This window comes from Polypterus senegalus, chromosome 1 (assembly GCF_016835505.1).
Source record: "Polypterus senegalus isolate Bchr_013 chromosome 1, ASM1683550v1, whole genome shotgun sequence".
Lineage (NCBI taxonomy): Eukaryota > Metazoa > Chordata > Cladistia > Polypteriformes > Polypteridae > Polypterus > Polypterus senegalus.
Genome location: NC_053154.1, coordinates 221,982,830 through 222,008,172, shown reverse-complemented (window position 1 = coordinate 222,008,172; position 25,343 = coordinate 221,982,830). Strand labels below are relative to the sequence as shown.

The following is a 25,343-nucleotide window of genomic DNA, read 5'->3' as shown; positions in this document are numbered from 1 at the left end:
CATTGCTATAATGTATCTAAAGATTTATGTATTAATTTATTTTTCCTATTGCCCTTTATTGTGACACTGTTTTGTTTTGTTTATGTGTGCTATCATTTTGGAAGTTCCATTGTTAAGATGTAGCTCCCACTTGCTGTGGGGAGTAATCCCAGAAATCAAGCTTTGTAACATCACCAGCGTGACTCTAGAAAACTAAAGAAAACTGTGTGTGTTCTTATAGCGAGTTCTGCACTTGAAATCTTTGACAACCCTTTCTAAGTGTTTAGGCTTTGACAAGTTATTAACTTATTATTTTTCGACTCATTTCTTGCTATGACTTACAAATCATCTCCCAGTCTGTTTAAAAAATTCTTTCCTGCTCACTTTGTAATATACTGGCAGAACAGAAGTGAACAGATACCACTAACTTTTGAACATAAGGGAGCTGACACTCTCAGACAATGAATTTATGTCAATGGTGGGCTTCATTAAGAAGAATTTGGATATCTCTTACTCTTGTTTGGAGTAACACTTTCTTAATTTATAGGAAAACTGCATATTTTAAACTTTGTGCCAACATGTATGATTAAATAAGATACTAATTTATAAAATCAACACTTGTAAATAAAAAAAATCACTAGACTGGGCTTAAGTAAGGATCTAAATAAATTAGAAGCCATTGTTAATTAACCTCCCATAACTTCTGTTAAACAAGTTCAAAAATGTATGTGATTATAAAAGATTTACCAAGACTTTCTTCTAGTTCTAAAAATTCAGACATGAGCATCAATAAGCATTACGCCCTAGGAACCAAGTTACCCAAACTATTCGGTAACATTTCAGTAATTATTTACCACTCTGATGCTGATCCTTCTGATCATAAAGTAAGCTATTACGATAGCAATTGACAAGAAGAACTCAAAATTAATTGAAGAATTACAGTATTTGAGGATTCCTCTAGATTGCCTCTTTTTCTTGCATGATTTGGCTCAAAAACTAATCAGCACATCGTTATCTCATAACAGGCTTAAATGTCGAGTTTGGTATGTTTCTGTCTAGCCGTTTTAGCCCTAGACCATCCTCAAGAACCTGTGGCACACTGACAGACACACACCCATCATCGAGATATCAATGTTTTCCGTATCAGGGGACCCTAAAATGTCAAGATCAGTTGAAAGCTGGAGATAAAAATGTTTGACGAATCTAAAGCTTTTGCTCCTCCCCCATAGACAATAGGTTATTGTGGGGGAGGGCACAAAGCATAAAACACACCCAATAACAAAATGAAAAGTGGGGCTAAAAGTGGGGTTGAAAAAGTGTTTCTTATAATAAACGAACCACATCTGTACTAAAATATCCCCAAAACATCTGTTTAATATGAAATGAAAAAATGCATCTGACAATTGAGTTTGCAGAAATTTGCCTACCAGAGAGAGACGAAGATTAAGATTCTGGGATGCATGAGTTATTAGCAATAAAATTAATTGTGAAAAAAAGGATATATTGGTTGAATGTGTCTAGTCACATTTAGCAGTGAAACAATAAGAGTAGGTAAAAAACTAAACTTCACACAGGCTATGGAAGCATTAAGTTTAAATAATTTTAATTTTTTCATTAGATAGCTGATAGGTTTCATAAATTTGTCAATTTCTAAAATGTAAATACTAATATTCTTGTTGTTGTGAGTATATTTATTAAAGATACCCTTAAAGAGTGAAGGTTCAGGGCAATGATTTTTATAGAAAATATATATTACTCTTACTTTCAAACAGGAGTAAGGTAGGAAGGTATTATTATATCTCAATACTAAACATAATTCTTAGGTAATCTGGCTTAGTATTTACACCAGCAGTTTCTTTTCACTAATTGTTCTTTTTTGTTTGAATTTCTAATTTCTTGTCGTTATTTGTTGGAAGAAACTTCATATTCTGGAAGACATTTCTGGCAATTGAAACCTGCTCTAACAGAATCAGAGACATGGAAGGAATCTGTCGAACTCTGCCAAACCTGAGAATGATAGAGGTGACCAGGAGAAGAAATATTAAAAGAACTGGAAAAAGATCAATCCTGTTGTTCCGTTCTAACCTTTCATTATAACCCATATGAAAAACCAATCAACAAAGTCAAAGCCAAAAAAGTGAAATGTAACATTATTCAAGAGCGCAAAAATGACCATGCAGAGATTTGTTTGGAGTTATCCACAAACTGGTGTGAACAGGAAGCGTTCCTCATAAACGTTATAGCTATAACCGTGGACTTAATCACGCACTTTTGATTGTGTAGCAACATGGCAACCATAACTCCACAATCTAGCACTGTGCATGAAACCAAGATGAAGTTGGAAAATGATACAAAAATTTCATAGCAATCTTAGAACAGCGTTCTAGCAAGAAAATTGCAGAACTGAATTCTGTAACTCCAAAAACCTCTATTTGTATAACAAGAGGAGCAAAAGAGGTTCAGAATAATGTACAAAAAATACTAACACATATCAGTCGTAGCAGAATCAATCTTGACTAGGACACAAATCCTTCATAAGGCACCATGACTTGCATTGGTCTAGTTTAGACATGATATTTAATTAAACAGCATGTAAACAAAAAGAAACCCATAAAAAATGAAATTGAGGTTCAAGCAGCATTGCTCACCACTATGTCAATCTGAAAAAGTAGGCACTTTGATTTAAAACAGAATGCAGAGAGCATCATTAAAAGAGATCAAAGATTATAGCAGCTCTCTAGCATAGCTTTTACTTTTCTTTACTGTATTTTTTCTTCCATTTTTCTGAGCAGATAGTGGTATTTGTATCTGTGGTCATTAGCTTTTGGTAATTGTGCTGAGAATGCCTCCCTCGGTATATTTCACTAAAGCACACGCAGTAGCTTATTCATGAACAAGTACTTACTTTTATTGTTACATTTGGACTGCCTTATCAAACACCATAATTTGTGCTTAATATTCTGTAGTTGCATTAGTAACACAGGTTTGTATTAAATTAATTCGGTAACGCATTCAATGGCACAATCATATCAACCAATACAGTATTGGTAATACAGTAATCTTAAACCTCATGAATAAATGAAGCAAACAAGATATCATTATTGCCTATTATTTTCTAGAGAGCATTAAGCACTTCAGATGAGAAATGTACAGCGTGATACAAAAAGAATCAAGTTACACCCATAGTATAAAAAAATCTAAATTATCAATTGAACATTGAAATAATTGGACCTGGACAGATCTTCTACACAATCTTCTCTGTTTTTAAAAATGGAACACAGTAATTAAGAAAAACAAAAGGCTTGATGTTCAAAGCCTAGAGTCACATAAACAGTCTTTATAATAAGAAGGATAAAATGTAAAGCCAAGTGTCATTTCCTGACACCCAGCACACAACAGCGCAGAACTCATTTTGAAGATGATTTTTTTTACAAATGGGAAGTGGTCAGATGACTTCACTAAGCTCCATCTAGAGAGCCTATTAACATCACTTGTGTGGGTTGTATTATCACTACATTGTTAAATATTCATTTCTTCTGCTTTGCTTCTATGACTTCTTTCAAAGGGAAGGTATTGTGTTACGATGGCTTCAGAATGCTAAGTGGTTTAACATCTATTAGCTGCTGCTAATACTCCATTACTGTACGAGCTTGTGTATTTAAAATATGTGGACATTATTTATTCATGACTTTAAGCAGTATTTTGTATTTCATCTGAATGCTTATTTTGAAGGATATCATGACATTTCAAAAATGCTTTTTCTATTACTTTTTCTGTGATGCTTCTTCTTGTGAAGCTGTCTAACTGTGAGCAAATGTTTAAAAAAAAATGGAATGACAAAAGGCTGTACGTCTTTCTGGCCTTTCAGAAATGTAAATAGTTAACATAATTTTTCTCCTTTTGTTGAAAAATGCATGTTGCTGAAAACTGTAGAAATTTTTGCAGCCTGGTAAAAAAAATGTTCATTTTTTGGAGGAGGTTTTCTTTCTGTTGCAGTTATTTGTTACTCTCTTCCCAGCAGTCTCTTCAGATCCTTTCCCGTAAAGCAGCATTGAAATAGAGGATAAAGGTTTGTGTTTGACCTGCTTGGATCTGAACAGACTTTCTGTAGGGTGTTTGCTTGATTTCTTTACCCTTCACCGCGTCCTGTCATTACTTGTTACTATATATTGTTTTTCCTTTTTTCTTTTTGCAGTGCATTGTGATGACACTCACTATGAAATGGGCTAAAATAAAGATTTATAAATCGAGTACTATAAGCAGTGATCTCATTCGTAGTGTATATTGTCAGACCTCCAGCTTGTATGGTTTTGCTTTAGGTCATTTCTTCAATACTAATACTACTGCGCCACCTCCACCTACTCAAAGCATCATGATGCTCCAACAATGATGGATGGATTAAAAGCCAGAAGTCTACATGACCATCATCATCAAGTCCTTCCATGAAAACCCTAAATCCAAAGAGGACTGTTTCATTTATGTTAGGTAGAATGCCCAGAGGGGACTGGGCAGTCTAATGGTCTGGAATCCCTACAGATTTTATTTTTTTCTCCAGCCGTCTGGAGTTTTTTTTGTTTTTTCTGTCCCCTGGCCATTGGACCTTACTCTTATTCTATGTTAATTTGTTTTCTTATTGTGTCTTTTATTTTTCTATTCTTTATTATGTAAAGCACTTTGAGCTACTGTTTGTATGAAAATGTGCTATATAAATAAATGTTGTTGTTGTTGTTAAAAGTGCCATACTTCTTTCCAGCCCCTGTCCTGTATTAAGATGGCAGTATCTCATTTTCAAATTTTGGTCTCAATATTCATCCTATCTTTTAGAATGAGTTAAAAGAAGAATTGGCTATATGCAAATGTCAAGTAGCTTTCAATTGTTCTCTTGCTTTTTTAGTGTAGGTTACCATGGAACCAAAGCCTATTAAGTACAATTTAATAAATTGACCATTTGACAACTTAACATGCCACTTCCAGGCACTTCTAATAGACTACTAGCACATTTAGGCCTGATACTAAATGCAGAGTTAACATTCTTTTTAAATTTCCAAAAAGTTTTTTTTACTGTTTCCTTTATTCTAAATAGTCTTGCCGAATATGTGTTTTCCATAGGCGTTACTTTGCCACATGAATTTCAGAATTTCCACCCCATTGGCAGCCAGTACCCATACTGCACATGCATGATTTTTTAATCACAAATATTGGAGGCCCTCTTAAATTCTGTAAAGTGTAAAAAACACTCAACATGTTTACATTATAGTGACTCATGGCCTTAGTCACAAGTTGCTGTTGCTTGAATCTTTCATCTAGACTGAAGCAAATGTCTAGATTTTGCCTTACAGTGAGTGTATTAACAGTGCATGAATATTTTTTTAAAACATGTATCATTAATATGTTGTGGCAGGCAACTTGGGCATAAGGTGGAAGCCAGGAAAGTATTAGTAAATTATTTTCTGTAAGGCAAAAACAAATAAATAAAATGCAAGGGTAGGCAGAAAAAAAACAGATAAAAGTATCCAAAAAAACAGTCACTTCATGTTATTTTCTGTATGATTTTCCTGGTGTAGTTTATAGTGTCAACATGTCATGCTAGATATACTAAATCGTTCTATCCTCTTTAACATTTTTTAGGTTCCAGTTCATTTAAGACATACAATCTCTTAATCCTAACTTGGATCTACTATTCCTTGGTCTTCTCCAAGCAACCAATGCATGGTATATTCCAAATAAGAGACATCCTGGAGCCTACTAACTGCATATCAATAAACCACCACAGCGGGCCCTTCTCAAACTGCACAAGGTACACTTCAACTCTGAGGACCCCCATTTTGCCCAGCCCCTCAATCTGTCACTAAAACTGAGGCTAACAATGCCACTCATTTTGACCTTGTTACCACAGGAGAAAATAGGGATGTTGAACAAACAACCACACATCCTAAAAAAGAGTTTTCTGCCTCAGAATGAGACATTGAGAATTTTAATTGAAAGAGAAATGAAAGTAGTTAGAAGATTATTGCTAAAAATCAAACAGATCTGTCATATAGATTAGAATGTTAATTAAATGTCATAAAAATCTCAAAAACACTTTGACTGGTTTGATTGAGATTTGCTGATGTTATAGGAGAAAGAAAATGAGCATATATATATATATTTTTTTTTTTGTTTCTCAATATTTTTGAGTAATAAAGCAGTAGTGTGTGAGATATTTTTAGGCAGCACATCCTCTTTTGCTTCAGCTGAAATCATAAAGAAATTACATGCTTTAATATGTACAAAGAAAGAAAGAAATCATATGCTTTAATTAAAAATTAAAAATCACTTCTATGACAAAATTAAGTTTGTTAACTAGGAAAAGTCTAATCGCAAAATTGACGCTCCAACTGCTGTTTTTATCCTAAACTCAGATGATTCAGGAATGCACATGCTGATCTTTTCTATGGCCATGGAAACAATGTAACGCCTAAGATGGTGGAGGGTAGTATTACCATAGCAACGGTTCATGTGATCACTACACAATGGTGGCATCTGTAAACAAACATAGTAACATCATGGAATAAATATTCAACTTTCTCAATTCAAATGCTAAATAAAAAATAGATGCCAGAATTGGGTTCCTAGGGTCTTAAAACACCAAAATAGATAGATAGATAGATAGATAGATAGATAGATAGATAGATAGATAGATAGACACATTTATTGTAAAAAATCAGTTAAAGAAACCTATCACAACTAAGAGTACCAATTTTTAATTCTGAAAAGACAATCAGACTTCCACAAATTCATACAGTAACCTGAAATCTATATACCTAAAATGCTAAAGATTTTCCACAGGCTGAAAGACACAATGCTTCAGCACATGCCAATGGATGTTCTCCTCAATATATTAGTTGCTGTGCAGCAACAAAAGAATGTTAGGGTCAGAGGAATGGCTTACACTGACAGTAAAGAGTACTGTGCTCCACACAGGACAAAGTCATCATTGGAATCTCTCAGGGATCTGCACTTGGATTGTTAGTTTCATTAATGCATACTAATTATATGCATGAAAATAAATAATAAAGATGGCAAGAATTACCTCTGAAGAGAATTTAGGAACTCAGGTTGCTAAATTGTAGTGTAGCAGTTCTGGGCACTTCATATTATGTGTATCACGATGAGGGTGGCAGAGGTAATATGTTGAAATGAACCGGCCAGGCCACTCTATTCTTAAGAAGTTTTTCCAAACCCTTCAGTGGAATTTCCTGCAACCATCAAGTGATTTCAGTGATTTAATCCCAACATTGTGTCCTACATTTACCTCTGGGTCTTTTCCCAGTGGACTGTGCTTTCCACACCTTCTGAGGAAGGTGGTCAGGTGATATTCTGACTACAGGCTCAAGCTACCTCAACTGCCTAACCTCTGAGGTCCTTGCTGAGCTCCACAGCCTGTAATGGAGAGTGATCCTAGCAACCCTGCATACATATGTCATTTTGGTCACTTACTCTAGCAATCTCATACTTACAGTGATTATAGGTGAAGATGGGAGGTAAACAAAACTGTAAAGCAATGGCTTTATCCAAGGGTTTAGCTATGTCTTTATTTCCACAGTCCAGTTCAATGTTCACAGTTCTGCTGTGATTGCACAGATTCATTAGTCAGTCTCATTAGCAGCATTACTCTCATTCATGAAAAAGATATAATGCTTCACTTGGGGCAGAAGCTCAAAAAGCACAAAAGAGCCACTTTTTTGCCAAGAATTACCTCAGATTTGGAGGTGTTAAATCTAATACCATCCAAAATACAATCAATTGTAGATAGTTCCAGTATGAACAGTGTGTCACAACCTGATAAGGTCAAGAGGACATCACAGATGCAACAGTAGGTTCTACAGATCTTTGCTGCATCTGATATCAAGGGGATGAAAATCACAAGCAGGACAGGAGGAGAAATGCACCTTTGGCAGAGTTCAAAACCACAATGAATCAACTGTACTTAATATAGAATAAGCAAAAACAACTCTAGTTAAATAAAAACAAGGTTTATTAGTGGCCTGAGAACTTGAGGACTTTCCACAAGATGCAATGGGATGTATGGTCTTAAACCTTTTCCAAGACTACAAAGCACAATAAGAGAGTATTGGTAAATTCCAATAATCCCTCAAAAATCTGTGCAGGAACAAAACTTTGATCTACTATTCCACAACCATTACATAGTCTGTATTATTCCTTCCAGATTTAAGGTTCAAATGCCAGAGCTTCATCATGCTTGTATCACACTAGAGTTTTTAATTTGGATTTGGCTGCAGCTGCTACCGTTTTGGCCTGCCACTACCTCTAATTTTTGAAGATCCAACATTGCACAAAAGATCCTCTTTTTTCAACTTGACAACATCCCCCACTGCTTGTGTCCACTAACAGGTCCTAAGGTTGCTGCAATGGCAAGCACCAACAGCCTTCTAGCTACAGCCCTTTGCAGACTCTACTGCCGAGATCTTTACAATTTATGTCCATGAACTCTGCCATGGTGTAGGAGAAGATCTTCTGGAGGTGAGAGTTGCAGTCATCTCAAAAAGAGGCATTGTCTAGTTATTCCCAGCATACTCTTCCACTCATCTGGGTCTTCCAAGTTTGTCCAGTGGAGATTCAATCAGTATGAGTCAACTTGCCACCAAGTGGCAGTCAGTTGACAGATCTGCATCGCTTTTTACCGGAGTGTCCAGAACTGCTAAGTTGATCTTTGACCTTTGTCCCAAAATACTCTAGCATGGGTTACAGCTATGGACATCCTTGTGTGGATGACTATAGTGGTCCAGTTCAATTAACCTGTCAGAATAAGATGAACCCCTTAAAAGCTTCATGTTCCTTAGAAAGCAGGTGGGTTTCAAACTGATAAGTTTCCACCTCTCTACCAATGCAGGTTAGAGCAAGGAATGTCTAGATGATACTAGAAGACGGGTACAGCATTAGCAGCCCTACCTGTTTGCCTTCTTGTAAAACACAGCAGCAACTGCTGACACACTAAAAAGAATGCACCTTAACAATTTCATAGGCAGACAGCCCACACACTTATAACCACAAATAACTTGTCTAGTTCCACATTACATCACACTCATTTATACAGTTATAACTGACTATTTCATAATACGTTTCACAACCATGGATAACTGCCAAATAAGATTACCAAACATGCCAGAACACAACAAAATAGCACTAGAAGTTGTATAGAGAAAGACAAAAAACGGATTAAAAGAGAAAAAGTGCCACTCTTCTACATTGTCTCAGTGTTGGGTTATTCAGACAGGTAACAAGGCATAAAGTAACCTTTGAAGCCTGTGTCAAGCTAAGTCACGTGTGTCTGTGACAAATTATGTTACTGGTCTAAAGTTGTCAGTCTCATGATTTTTCTGGAATTACTTACAGTACTGCCTTTTGAAGGTTGTCACAATACTGGATAATGGTGTACAGTTTTTCTCCTCTTTATTCATTGTTTTTCTCCAAAAGAGGTTTACAAATCATATTAGTACTCTTTTCAAAAAAACCTCTGGAAACAATGAAGAGTTGAGTGGTGTAATCAAACATTAAAAATGGTTTCAACGTTTACTTAGAACAATGCTATTTCTTCACTGGGACTTTGTAAAAATTTTCAACGTGCAATCATTGGGGTTCTTCGAGCCAAACTGATGTTTGAACTAGCAACTGGAATTATCCTTGCCCCCCCATAGAATATCACACATTTACAACTGTAAATGATTAACGGCAGATATAACAAAACAAGGAAATGCCAGCTGCTAACACATTTTAGCTAATAGAGATACTCAGATAAAATGGTCACATTGTACTGACATTCATTATTCTTTTTAGGCAGTGTATTGTCAAGTTAAGTGTCTGACTTATTTCCACAACATATTACCTGGCTGACTGATCTCAGCAAGCCAAAAAAAATTGTCCGCCCTCCTCATACCATTGCTAGTGACATCAGCCTAAATTTCTCTTTTTCAACATCTCATAAGCCTCTTCACTTTCTTGGGTTTTAAACTTCAAACATGCAACAACCTGTGGCTACTAAGGCTTCAATGCTTCGGCTATCAAGAGCATGCTCACTTCCATATTTACAAAATTTACTGAGGCAAATTAAAATGCTGTTGTTATGGTCGCCTTGAAAACAAGCATGTCCAAAATGATTAGAGGTATAAAAAAATGGAGATGAAATAAAGCTAATGTAATAGGAGCAGGGAAAAACCTTAGTCAAAAGAGCCTGTCTGTAGTGACATCAAGGACACAGTATTGTAGTAGATTGATAATGAACTTGGAGATAAGATGTAGATGAGAAATTGAAGATGTGAGTTCCAAAATCTGCTAATTACACCTTTTGATAAAATTTAGTGAATACGTGATTGTGACTTTTCATGCAGTTGGTCATGCGCCGAAAATATGTTTGAGCTTCAAAACCTGCTAATTGCAACAGTGTAGCGCTATAGTTTTAGGGATTTAGTTTCAAAATCTGCTAAGTATGGACCCAGATTTTCCTATTTATCTCCAAAATTTATCTTTTGTACTTAGATGATTTTGGAACTGAGCTCTTCAATTGCTCTAATGCTGAGAAATGGTATAGACAGAATTAGAGCGAGTGGACCAAGAGATGAAACAAAAGACTAAACCTGGAAAACAATACTATCCTGCATAAACTCAAAGAACAGAACCAAAAGTAAGATGGAAAGAGTTTGACAGAAATTCAATAAAGAGTCAAACAGAGCTTTTAAAAGGTATTCTCAAATTTGGACAAGGAGTTTCAAGATGTTGACTTAAACACCGATCAACCACAACATTAAAACTACTAACAGGTGAACTGAATAACATTGATTTTCTAGTTACAATGGCTTTGGTCAAGTGGTGGGATATATTAGGTAGAAAGTGAAGAGTCAGTTCTTGAAGGTGATGTGTTGGAAGTAGGAAAAATGGGCAACTGTAAGAATCTGAGCGACTTTGACAAGGGACAAATTGTGATGCTCAGAAGACTAGATCAGAGCACTTTTAAAACAGCAGGTCTTTTGGGTTGTTCCTTTTATGTAGTGGTTAGTACCTACCAAAAGTGGTCCAAGGGAAGACAACCTGTGAACCGGTGACAGGGTCATGCATGGCCAAGATTCACTAATGCAAGCGGGTAGCGAAGGCTAACCTGTCTGGTCTGATCCCAGAAAAGAGCTACTGTAGCACAAATTGCTGAAAAAACTAATGCTGGCTATGAGAGAAAGGTGTTGGAACACACAGTGCATCATAGCTTGGTGCAAATGTGGGGGGACATGTGGGTATCAGAACTGAAAGATGGAGCACTGGAAGAAGGTGGCCTGGTCTTAATCATGTTTTCTTTTCGATCATGTGGACAGCTGGATGTATTTGCGTTGTTTACCTGGGGAAGAGATGGCAACAGGATGCACTATGAGAAGAAGGGAAGTCAGAGGTAGTGTAATGCTCTGGCCAATGTTCAGCTGGGAAATCTAGGGACCTGGCATTCATGTGGATCTTACTTTGACATGTGCCATCTACCTAAAGATTGTTGCAGATCACATACACCACTTCATGTTGTCAATTTTCCCTGATGGTAGTGTTCTCTTTCAGCAGGATAGGTTGCCCTGCCATACTACAATTGTTCAGGAATGGTTTGAGGAACATGACAAAAAGCTCAAAAAGCCCAAATTTCCCAGTTTTCACTCCAATCAAGCATCTGTGGGATGTGCTGGAAAAACAAGTCTGATACACAGAGGCTCCACCTTGCAACTTACTGGACTTAAAGGATCTCCTAGTAATGGCTTGGTGCTAGATACCTCAAGACACCTTCAGAAGTCTTATGAAGTCCATGCCTCGATGGGTCAGAGCTGCTTTTATGGCACAAGGGGGACCACCATAATACTAGGCAGTTGGTTTTAATGTTGTGGCTGATCATTGTACAGTATATTGTCTGGCCTGTCATGTCACATAACGTGAATTCCAATGATATTTCCCCTAATAATGAGATCATGCATCATAGCAATGGCTGGCGAAAATGTCTCTAGCCACATAAAAATAAAATAGTGTTGCAGAAGATTCAAACCATAATAGGAAAGAAAACGTAACAAGGCTAAAACTATGCTGCAATAGAAAAATAAGGGTGCAGATGAATTCTCTATATTTGAAAACCACAGGAAAAATATTCAAGCAGAGAGAAAAAAATGATGAAATTCATAAAAAAATGTATAAAATCTCTGAATCGTAAAAGAAACGAGCAAAGGTCAAACACCAAAACGTAAGCCAATTTGTTATGTTCATTTAAATATCTAATCAAAAATTAAAGTTGATATTAACAAAAGCAAAGTTCTTAAGCCGGAATGAACACTGACATCACCCATAACAAAATATAATGCTAAAAATGTTTCAAATTTATGAAAATATTTTTGAAAGAAGAACAAATGTCTTTATTTAAAATCCTTAGGTTAAAAAAATTAAAAATAATCCATATATTAAATTAAACTCCTTAGAGGAACACATAAAAATGTAAAGCAAACAGGGTCTAGTTAAACAGAAAAACAGACAGATCCAATTACCAAAGCTCAAAACACAAACCAAAACTCATTCTCAAAATATATGTTACAAAAAGTCCTAATTAAAATTCACTATACTTACCAGTAGTTATTTTTGTTTTTAATGTTATTGTTCTGAAACAAATCTAAAATTTCAATGTCGAAAGATGTGCACAGCCATTTAAATAGGTGGAAAGTGATGAAATAAAGTGTCACTTGACTTCCTATTCATGTGACCAATAACCAGTATAGTAACAATAACAAAGAAGCATTTGATTGTGACTGGATTGACACAAAAAGGTGGCAATCTCACCCAAGCCAAAAAACAAAATGGCATTGCCAAATAGCAATAAAAATTATAAGCCATCACAAAAACAAATCTAATGATTTGGAAAATGAATCATACAAATTATTAAGATGGGAGAAAGCTCAGGTTTATTATAGCTGTGTTGTAATATTTTTAGTAAATTAACTTACTCACACTTTATGAAACTGATCTTGCATGTCTGTAAGTGTGAGAGTGATGTTATTTGATGTGATGTAGCTGAGTTGTTATTTTGAGGTGATATATGCTTGTGTGCTGTCTGACTATTAAATAACTAAATAGTGTTCTCCCAAGGGTGCTACCTATTTCTTGTTTTTCCTGATCAATAGGAAGCAGGGTGTGGTTTTATGGCCAGGGATGTGAAGCAGTTTTAAAGATCTTAAAGCTCTTTTAAAGATGGTTACTCTAATTTCTTTGTAGCAAAAGCAAAGCAACATCTGATCCCAAACAGAAGTGACCTAAGATGAGGTGTACAGCAGCCTCACAACCAGGAAGTCAAGTGACCAGAGGTGATTTGGGGCAAATGCTCAGTGGTAATTCCTAGATTGTATGGTGCCTTAGGCACAACCCTCCTTCAGCTATCCTCCCGCCAACAAAAAAAAAAAACATCTTTCTGATATAGCTGTAATTTGCATCATTACATTTGGAACAACAAAAATAAATAATCATAACACATAAAAAATGTAATGTATGTAAATATAAAAATATATACCATATAAAACTAGATTGCACAAATCTAATAACATATAAAGAAGAAAACTTGATTATTACACTAAGCCCTGACCTTGTCAATTATTGTACATCATCATAAGAAATTTGCATATGCTGCACATTTAAATATACATGTCATTATGCACAATTTATCAGACTTTCAGAATAAGAACAAAATGAAACACATCATATCCTTGGCTAATTCTAGGTGTAAGACGCACCACTTTGTATTTTTGTTCTCGGTTGACTGACTTTCTTTCCAGTTTACAATTCTAATTCTTGTCTCACGTTTCTGGCTTGGTAAAAGATCTGTTTGTCTCTTTAGTTTTAAACCTGGTGTGTACTCCCATTGTTCTGTTTTCATCTTCTGGTCCCAAAATAAAAATCATTCTGCTTCAACAGAACAATGGGATCTCAAATTTAAGGTCCGAGCTTGAAAATGATCTAGTTTAGGTGAGCTAAATTTGCCATGGAGAAAGATGCTTTACAAGACATTTGCCAATCATGTTAGAAATGTAAGTTGTGAGTCAGGAAGGGTACACTATAATATAAGGGTTAATAATTTTGGCCTTACCATTTTTTGTTTTCTCTTGTTAAAACTTATTGCTTCAGTAAAATATTTTTCTCAAACTAGATAGATAGATAGATAGATAGATAGATAGATAGATAGATAGATAGATAGATAGATAGATAGATAGAACTTATTACATACCAGTCATAATTCTTTTCATGGACTCATTAATGCTGGCCTGTACTGCTCTGAGGGCCTGGGATTTTCCTAACAAGTCGCTGCCCAGACAATAGGGAAGCTGCCAACGATTGGTGACACCTGTTTGATTTCGAAGACGGCATCTTGGAGAAAATGGGACCTGGATGAAAATGTCATTTACATTACATGTTAATTTAAAAGTAGAACTGTTAATAAATGAATACACAAAGCCTTTAAATTTCCTCATGGGATTAATAAAGTTTATCTAATCTAACCAAATACTGAATATTTAGAGGTCTGCTGTCTGTTGCAATCCATTTTGCAATAAACCATGGTAGTTAATGCTTTAGACTTTGCTTCATTTATGGACTGTAGTCTGCTTCATATTTTGTTTTTAGCATCATGCCTGTTTCTCCCTTCAGTTATAAGGCAAGAACATTGTGTGTACTTTTTTGATATTAAAGTTTGCTTGCATTACATTTTACAAGTATTGACATTTTTTTCCTTTAAACCATCTGGGAGAGTTTTAAATCAAATGCACCCATTATGAATTTCTATTTTCCTCACTCTTCATTAACGTAATAGTTTAGATTAGGGGTCCCAGTCAAGGCCCCAGAAAATGTTGCATAATCTGGTCAGGGCCCCAACTAATCTAAAGGTAAAGCTGTGAGGTGGAGCTGATCTTTGTTACTGCTAACAGTACTCACACTGAATGATTTTGTATAGAAGTACACCAATTAATCAAAGCCAACACTTAACTACGTCAGTCTACTCTGATTAAATGTCACATGATATCTCTAGGCTAGGGGGTTTCAGTTTTTTTTCTTGGCATAATACGCCCAGGAATTAAAATATTTTAAACTGCTGCCATTTTCTTCTAGTCTTAAACTGTTAAGTATCTTACTTGGACCAACTTATTCTTAACTCCCACTCCTCCACCCAATATTGCACATCGGTATTTTAACCAATGATTACAGAGAGGTTTTACTTGTGGTTGTCTATGTCTTTTAGTTTTTCTTATGAACACCAGATACTTTTAAAATTAATTATTTTTAATGTAAGAACAACAGCATGGATTAATAAGGAATAAAAATGGCACAGCTTACATTTTCCATATTTTTATTTACAAAAAAGATACAATTACATATGAATCCAGATTTAAAAAGCAGAAAAATAACTAAAGTTGACATGACATCAGGTGTAAAAAAAGGAAAATAACTCGCGTCAACGTGAAGGTCGTTTGTCTTTATGTATCATATGCTCATTATTGTCTGGTTCCAGTTTTGATGACTTTAAACAAAGTTCTGCTTCTAATGTCTGTCTATTCCCGTATTTATTTTTAAAGGAAGGATGCAGGTTACCAAACATTGGAAATTCTGTCTGAAACAATAGCTTTGTTGATTAATATTATTAATAATACTAATATGCAATCCATCCATCCATCATCCAACCCACTATATCCTAACTACAGAGTCACAGGGGTCTGCTGGAGCCAATCACAGCTAACACAGGGCGCAAGGCAGGAAACAAACCCTGGGCAGGGTGCCAGCCCACCGCAGGGCGTGCACACACACACACACACCAAGCACATACTAGGGACAATTTAGAATTGCCAATGCACCTAACCTGCATGTCTTTGGTAACCGGAGTACCTGGAGGAAACCCAAGCAGACAAGGGGAGAACATGCAAACTCCACGCAGGTAGGACCCGGGAAGTGAACCCGGGTCTCCTAACTGTGAGACAGCAGCGCTACCCCCTGCGCCCCCGTGCCACCCACTAATATGCAATATTATATATATTTGTTTTATCATAATTGTTGATCATTCATCTCCATTGTAAATTCTGCTGCCTTTAGTGGGCCAAACTGTTCTAAAAATGATCATCACCGACACTAACAATCTTTTAATGTCGTACATTACTTTATTCACCTGAGACTTAGAAATCCATCAGTCTTGCTGGATAGCTCCTGAGTAGTCTCCACCTTAGCATGGATCGGCTCAAAAAACAGTGGAAGTGAGAGAGAGAGCTATTCCCTCTGAAGTAATGTGAACATTGGTGGGGATGATAGACAAGAGAAGAATAGGGGTGGGAAAGACAGCAGTGAAGTCTTGCAGCAGGAGCACCATAAGAGAGCATGGTGGAATTAGACCTCAGCTGGGCATTGAGATTTGGGTTTAGCCATTGTGCATCTTTTTAAATTCAGCTTTTTCCCCCTCTCCTTTTTTTTTTGCTTTCACATGTACCACCTGACAGCTGATGTGTAGCACACAAGTTTAGGACTGCTGCTCTAATGTAAGGCTACATTGATATAAGACTACTTTTTTGTAACAAATGAAGAACATTTTCACATACCAATGTATTTATTTTTCTGGCCCTTTAAATGCAGAAACCTATAAAACATTAATCTTACATAGAGGTGAGAAAAGATGAAGAGGAAGAAAAATATGTTTATTTTAGAACTAGGCAATTTTAAAGAAATATTTGAAATTGGAATTCATTTTCTTTATAATGCCAACCTTGCTGGGGCCATTGAGTCTAGTTTGAAAACTATTGGCTTAGATAGCAAGTGGTGTCGAACAACATGTTTAACATATTATACCTTTGAAAATGAATTGTGTGCATTAACAGTTTAACTTTTATTCATACAGTATTTACTGAAAAGGCATGAAAACTCTACTGAGGAGACACTAATAGTGTATATCGAATTGGACATTAGCACTGCTTAAGGTTACACCAGTGTAAACGCACCCGATCTCATCTGATCTCGGCAGCATTCTGCAGCAGCATTGGTTTTTATTGTAGGATATGTAAATGTCCTAGGGGTCACACTGCGTAATATCTCTGGAGGCACTTTACCTTTTACCAGGAACAAATGTTAAGGGAAATTTACATAAAGAATTCCATAAGGAGATCGCTTAAAACAATTATTTCAAATAATAAAACAACAAGAATGCATTGTGAAAACCTTATTCCATGATTTTCCTTCTTTACTCATCACTACATTATAACAGTTTCAATTTTTGCATACTTCCATCCATCCATTTACCAACCCGGTGAATCCGAACACAGGGTCATGGGGGTCTGCTGGAGCCAATCCCAGCCAACACAGGGCACAAGGCAGGAACCAATCCCGGGCAGGGTGCCAACCCACCGCAGGACACACACAAACACCAAGCACACACTAGGGCCAATTTAGAATCGCCAATCCACCTAGCCTGTATGTCTTTGGACTTGTGGGAGGAAACCGGAGCGCCCGGAGGAAACCCACGCAGACACGGGGAGAACATGCAAACTCCACACAGGGAGGACCCGGGAAGCAAACCCGGGTCTCCTAACTGCGAGGCAGCAGCGCTACCACTGCGCCACCGTGCCGCCCATTTTTGCATACTTGTAAGGTGAAAAGTTATCTGTTTTCTGCTTTCAAAAAATGTAGGAGGACATTTGAATATATTTTTAAATAATCCTCTATAACTGATACTTTCAAATAGAGTGTCCCTAGAACAGATCATTATATCTATAATTGTTTCTGGGGTGCTTGTATGGTGTGGGGTGAGTGTTTTACTGAGGTGTCTTGTGCACCTTGTCTTTCCCTTTCGTGTGCTACTGTTTATTGGTTTTATTGTGTTTTCCCTTCACCATTGCACTTTGTCAGTGTGTTAATTGTTTTAGATTAGTTGCACAGTTCTGGAGTGCTGCAAAAGAGAGGTGACGCAAGAAAGCAACAAGGAGTCAAGTACTTAAAGTGGAGTTTTACTTGGGCTTGGGTTGTAAATAAACATTATTGTGCTTTCATTACCACGTCCACTAGACTCAACTCCCCTGTTTCGTTACACCATTTTTTGCCTTGTCTCATCTAAATTCACTGTGAAAAGAATGCTTTTGCACAAAATGAGACATTCATAGGTATTCTTATATAGACTACGCTTCATTTTCATATGTTCAGTATGATTTTGGGGGGAATATACATATATTAAATAGACTGGGAAGAATGCAGAAAGGGCCAGACTTGAACTATTCCCTACAAATAGTGAATCTAGCCCTACAAGAAGTAGATGTTTATGTCAATGCTCACAAGGATGACCAATATGTATGTAATTTTTAGCTAATATCTAATATTCTTTTACAATTTATTATACAGTAGGGGGCCCTGCCCCCTGCTCGCTTCGCTCGCTAACCCCCAGGTAGGCACTACACAGTAGCCACTTTGCGGATCTGCCATTTGTGTATGGGGAAGCAGATGTACAATTTAAACAGATTGTTATTTTCATGGGAATTGTTACATTTGCATAATAGAACTAACTATTTTACATTACGGCAAGTAATTAACCATAGTAAAAAATAGTAAAACATAATAAATTGAAAGAAAATTATGTTTCATGTTGCGTTAGAGGTATTTGTTGTGTTATACAATGTTGTGTTATACATGTTTTCACTTTACACACCATCACCACCAACTGTTTCAGCATAGTCTATTGATATGCATTTAACTAATTTGCCGTGTAACCGATAGAGAATTTTTGTGGTAATTAGTTTGAGTTCATCGTTTCTCTGTGTTAGGATTGCCTGTGTACTCATTTCTTCTGTTGATAACCCTTTGGGATGAAATTCTTCAATAAGATTCAGATATATACAGTGGTGTGAAAAACTATTTGCCCCCTTCCTGATTTCTTATTCTTTTGCATGTTTGTCACACAAAATGTTTCTGATCATCAAACACATTTAACCATTAGTCAAATATAACACAAGTAAACACAAATGCAGTTTTTAAATGATGGCTTTTATTATTTAGGGAGAAAAAAATCCAAACCTACATGGCCCTGTGTGAAAAAGTAATTGCCCCTTGTTAAAAATAACCTAACTGTGGTGTATCACACTTGAGTTCAATTTTCGTAGCCACCCCCAGGCCTGATTACTGCCACGCCTGTTTCAATCAAGAAATCACTTAAATAGGAGCTGCCTGACACAGAGAAGTAGACCAAAAGCACCTCAAAAGCTAGACATCATACCAAGATCCAAAGAAATTCAGGAACAAATGAGAACAGAAGTAATTGAGATCTATCAGTCTGGTAAAGGTTATAAAGCCATTTCTAAAGCTTTGGGACTCCAGCGAACCACAGTGAGAGCCATTATCCACAAATGGCAAAAACATGGAACAGTGGTGAACCTTCCCAGGAGTGGCCGGCTGACCAAAATTACCCCAAGAGCGCAGAGACGACTCATCCGAGAGGACACAAAAGACCCCAGGACAACGTCTAAAGAACTGCAGGCCTCACTTGCCTCAATTAAGGTCAGTGTTCACGACTCCACCATAAGAAAGAGACTGGGCAAAAAACGGCCTGCATGGCAGATTTCCAAGACGCAAACCACTGTTAAGCAAAAGAACATTAGGGCTCGTCTCAATTTTGCTAAGAAACATCTCAATGATTGCCAAGACTTTTGGGAAAATACCTTGTGGACTGATGAGACAAAAGTTGAACTTTTGGAAGGCAAATGTCCCGTTACACCTGGCGTAAAAGGAACACAGCATTTCAGAAAAGAACATCATACCAACAGTAAAATATGGTGGTGGTAGTGTGATGGTCTGGGGTTGTTTTGCTGCTTCAGGACCTGGAAGGCTTGCTGTGATAGATGGAACCATGAATTCTACTGTCTACCAAAAATCCTGAAGGAGAATGTCCGGCCATCTGTTCGTCAACTCAAGCTGAAGCGATCTTGGGTGCTGCAACAGGACAATGACCCAAAACACACCAGCAAATCCACCTCTGAATGGCTGAAGAAAAACAAAATGAAGACTTTGGAGTGGCCTAGTCAAAGTCCTGACCTGAATCCAATTGAGATGCTATGGCATGACCTTAAAAAGGTGGTTCATGCTAGAAAACCCTCAAATAAAGCTGAATTACAACAATTCTGCAAAGGTGAGTGGACCAAAATTCCTCCAGAGCGCTGTAAAAGACTCATTGCAAGTTATTGCAAACGCTTGATTGTAGTTATTGCTGCTAAGGGTGGCCCAACCAGTTATTAGGTTCCGGGGGCGATTACTTTTTCACACAGGGCCATGTAGGTTTGGATTTTTTTCCTGAATAATAAAACCATCATTTAAAAACTGCATTTTGTGTTTACTTGTGTTATATTTGACTAATGGTTAAATGTGTTTGATGATCAGAAACATTTTGTGTGACAAACATGCAAAAGAATAAGAAATCAGGAAGGGGGCAAATAGTTTTTCACACCACTGTATATATATTCTTTTATTGGAAACTTAAAGTGAGGAAAATCTAAAATTTTATAAGAGCTGAAAGTGCAGGAACTGTGTCTGACAAAAGCTTTCACAAGAATGAGAGGTGAGAGAACCGTTGGCAATAGTCTAGTCTTGCGGGACTTGAAAAAAATCTCTTGGCAATAGTCTCATCTCAAGATTTTCTTTTATAATAGAGAGACATATATATTGTCAGAGGTGCCAGGGGCGACAACCTGGCCGGGACGCCATGAAGGACCGGAAGAGGGCGTGCACCCACCTTGGATCACGTGGGGGCTGCCACCCTGGTTGCTTTTGGGGCCATGAGTACAGCGCTTTGAAGCTCCACCCTGTAGGGGCCCGTGGTCACCGCCAGGGGGAGCCCCCATGCCTTTGGAGCCCTGGACCTCAGCACTTCCGCCACACCAGGAAGTGCTGGGGGGAAGAAGAGCAGGGACACCCGGAGTGCTTCCAGGGATGCAGCCGGCACTTCCGCCACACAGGGGCGTGTGATTGCCGGAACCCACCTGGAGTACATCTGGGTGATAATAAAAGGGGCCGCCTCCCTTCATTCGAGGCAAGAGTCGGGAGTGGAGTGGACTGAGCTGGAGAAGAGAGAAGGAGGCGGTCTGAAGAGAAAGGCATTGTGTGGCCAGGACTTTGGGGGTTTGTGGTGCACTTTTGAACTGTATTTATTTGTGAATAAACGTGTTTGTGGGTGAAATGAACGTGTCTGCATGTCTGTGTCTGGGCTAGTCTCCACAATATGAAGCAATAAAAGAATTAATTATTAAACACAATTAAAAGGATTAAGTGTAACTCAGGGCGGCACAGTGGCGCAGTGGGTAGCGCTGCTGCCTTGCAGTTAGGAGACCTGGGTTTGCTTCCCGGGTCCTACCTACGTGGAGTTTACATGTTCTCCCCTTGTCTGCTTGGGTTTCCTCCGGGTACTCTGGTTTCCTCCCATAGTCCAAAGACATGCAGGTTAGGTGCATTGGCAATTCTAAATTCTCCTTGGTGTGTGGGTGTGTGTGCACCCTGCGGTGGGCTGGCGCCCTGTCCGGGGTTTGTTTCCTGCCTTGCGCCCTGTGTTGGCTGGGATTGGCTCCAGCAGACCACTGTGACCCTGTAGTTAGGATATAGCGGGATGGATGAAAGTGTAACTCAAGGGTTAGAGGTATTATATAAAAAATTTATTATTATTAACTAAACGTAACTTAAAACTTAAAGTGCAAGAACTCTCTGCCTTGTCTTAGAGAGGTTATAATGAGGTAATAAACTCCAGAAAGCAGGGGAAAACTAGTGGGAAAGCTCATACACCTTTCCTATGAAACGGTGCTAAGATCAATAGGACAATACGTTTAATACCCCCTTTAAAAGAAGCGGTGTTCAGAATAAAGGAGAATCGACATAAGTCAGAAATTATTGGTGACAGTAATTGATTGGAGGAGGCAATAAAGTTCTGCATATTAGGAGTCAGGTAAAGTTATGCATTAGAAGACATGATATAATCAGACAAAAGTATAAAAGCAGTTTAATTGTTTAATTAATCACTCACTCCATGGACTGAAACATTTATGAACAACTTCAAATAAAGAAATGTTCTACATTCTCTGGGCTCCATGACTACCTTCTTTAAAGATGGAGGAAAGTTTTGCCCACAACATGTGAAGCACTGCCTAACACAGCATCACTTTGTAAGGTTAAGCTATAACTCAAGTGATTAAAAAAGAATGATACCGTAGACCACATCCACATATAAGCTGGACAGAAAGAGAAACCATATATCACAGACAAGAAAATGTCCTACCAATGTTATGGTGTGAAAACACAATGTCAAAAGGGACAATTTGATGATGCACTCTATATGTATAGTATATCATTATGTGAATAGTAGGCTGTGTTAGGAAAATTTTGATCTTATATTAGTTGGTTACATAGATGTGTAAGAGTTTTATTTTTATGCATTTGATTAGCTTTAAGAAATAATAATGAAGAAGTTCAAATTGCATCAATGTTGTCACGCTAAGTTGTTAATTTCCAACTGGTGTCTTTCCCTTCCAACCTCCTACTAAATATAGTCAGTGCATGTAGAATATGCCTCATCAAAATACAAGTATGCCAAAAGTGAATTAAGATTAAAGTGTTTGTTGAAAAATTCTTACTTGAATATTGCACTCAGGAGGATTGTCTTCTAAAGCTATATAAGGCGCCTGAAGCAGAGATCTGTAACAGAGAAAAAGAAAAGGAGAAAATGGTAAAAAGATTTCAAAATAAATTAGAAAAGAATGTTGTATCAATTATTTCACTGGTGTGTGCTTATGGAAAATACATTAACTGAAGGTCAGCTAAGTGCAAAATCCAACTTCACCATTTGAAGAAACTGTCATGAAACGTTCCAGACACTAAAAAAGAAAAGCGGCAGCATGCTTAATCTAGTTTATAAAGAGATACATTAGATATTTATGGTTAGCAAATCAGTTTAAAAAAATCATCATTTTAATCACTCTTCCCCCCCCCAAAAAGAAAACAAACCCCCATTAGAGCATTCCTGCTACTTTTTAAAATACAATGAGAAAACACCAAACAGCTTTTTGTGAAGTGTGATCCAGATTTGAGAGGAAGTTGCTCCTCTGTGAAGATAATGCTAATTCCCTCAGCTAAATAATGCATAGTTTAAATAATGAGTAACTGAAATAGGCAATAAAGGAAAGGGAACCAAAAACAGGCTGTAATGCCATTTTGTGTGCTCTAGTGTATTTAAATTTAAATGTATCAATAAAGTGTATTTTAATAATGTCATATTAACAATATTAAGTATGCACAAAATAAGAAATCAATGAAATATCCATTCATATAAAAGCTAGTCTGTATAATTTATGTTTTAAATAAGTATTTGACAAACAAAAAAATCCATTTCTATTTATTCAGTTATTCAACCTGTGTAATCTAATCAGAGAGTATCAAACGTAGCCAGAGCCTTTACTTGTCAGCACCAGATTTAAGGACAACACTATCCAGAAACAGGAAACTAATGCTTGAAGTAATGATCATCATTATTTGTATTTTCATTTTGCTTTTTTTGGTGAAGATAACTGTGGTAAGACATCGAACTGGCTGACCAGTGTAATTCCTCCAGTGTGTCCATAGTCTGCGCCTTGGTTTCCCACTATTGGACCATACTTGGTATACCTTCCATCCTAACTACATGTTCAAACTACCTCAAATGACTCCTTTCAACCTGGAGAAGGAGCTGTCTTGCTGAACTGCTGATTGCATCACTGTGAGGGGATTGGGCTGGCTGTGCAACATTGCACAGAAAACTTGATGTGGCTTTTTGTTTCCTTGATTCTTCTGGTTATCATCTAGACCCTGTTACCATAGGTGAGAACAGTAATATAAATTGACTGATTAATTAAAAGCTTCCTCTGAGGACTAAAAACTCGCTTCAGAATCATCATCCAGTGCAATAACTGTAAAAATGATGCTGCATTTTGTTGGTCAATCATCAATATTATCTCTATCCTCATTCATGAACAAGATCCAAAGGTAATAATAATAATAATGAATCTTTACATTTATATAGCACTTTTGTCACTACTTAAAGTGATTTTGCATATTGAGCGTGAAGCCACTTCAACTAAGACCAAAGTGCAGAACTGATGTGATGGCAGCCATTTTGTGCCAGTATGCTCACCACACATTAGCTGTTAGGTGGTGAAGGGGTGAGAGACAGTTAGCCAATTAGAGTCAGGGGATGATTAGGGGTGTCCAGAATGACAAAACCATGATTGATAATTTAGCCAGGACATCAGAATACATCCTACTTTTTACAAAGGATATGCAGGGATGTTTTATGACCACATAGAATCTTGGGTTTTACATCTAATCCAAAGGATGGCACCATTTTTATAGGACTGTGTCCCTGTCACTGCACTGCGGCACTGGGATCCACATTTAGAAACTAAGGTAAGTGCCCCCAGTTAGCTTCCCCAACACATCTACATGAAGTAGAAGGAGAAGACCTTGACCTTAGATTTGGAGGTGGCAATGCTTACTACAACTGCATCACATTCAGTTTGGTCAAATCAAGAGGACAACATTATCTGTTAAAGGTAGAAGAAAAACCTTTAGGTTTCTGTACAGCATATTATTTAAATTTGTCTGTGCCTTGATATTCTGTACATGAAAATCATAAAAAGGAGAATACAAAAGAAGAACCCTTGACTTAATGATGAGCTTGTTTTGCAAATACAGGAGCCAGGTGACACACTTTAGCAGTTCAGGAAACCCAAAATTCTGTAACAACCCACACAAGATACCATGGGGTATGCAGTCATAAATTCTTTATAAACTACAAGGCCATGTACAGATGATTGGTAAACTCACATGACTTCTCGAATATCTGAGCAAGGACTAAGAATTGGTCCACTGTGGCTGATTGGAATTAACATTGTTTCCTTTCTCCTGGATTTGAGATGGAACTATCAGATGAACTATCCAGTAGCCAAGCATGGTTTTTCCAAGCATGTTAAGGAGTGTGACTAGTCTGTACTTGGAACATAACCTTTTGCCCCCTTTCTAGAAATGAAGATCAATACACTAGTCCATGCAGCATTAATGAGGCATTTTTGCCAAAAGAATTCCACAACATCTTGCATTTTCAGTATTTTCGGAGGCATCTCATCCATCCTAAGGCCTTGCCACTGTGGAGCTTCCCAATCACAGCAGTGAAATTAGCTCCATGTATGGACTGCATCACAGCTTTTGCTTTTGGTACTGTTTCATCTAAAGTAGGTGTATGAATGAATTTATGATTACCTGGAAACCCTCTATCCTTCTCTATATAATTT

The 25,343-nt window shown here is 37.2% G+C and overlaps 1 protein-coding gene across 1 annotated transcript in view; it reads right to left on the bottom strand.

The window, feature by feature from the left end:
* The window catches only part of btbd16 (BTB (POZ) domain containing 16), a 195,675-nt gene that overhangs the window by 161,460 nt on the left and 8,872 nt on the right, over positions 1-25,343 (bottom strand). Inside the window, exons 2-3 of the mRNA XM_039769245.1 lie at positions 22,656-22,716; positions 14,258-14,414 (exon numbers count right to left, since the gene is read on the bottom strand). Coding sequence (XP_039625179.1) covers positions 14,258-14,414; positions 22,656-22,716 — 218 coding nt within the window. The remainder of the gene's footprint in view (positions 1-14,257; positions 14,415-22,655; positions 22,717-25,343) is intronic.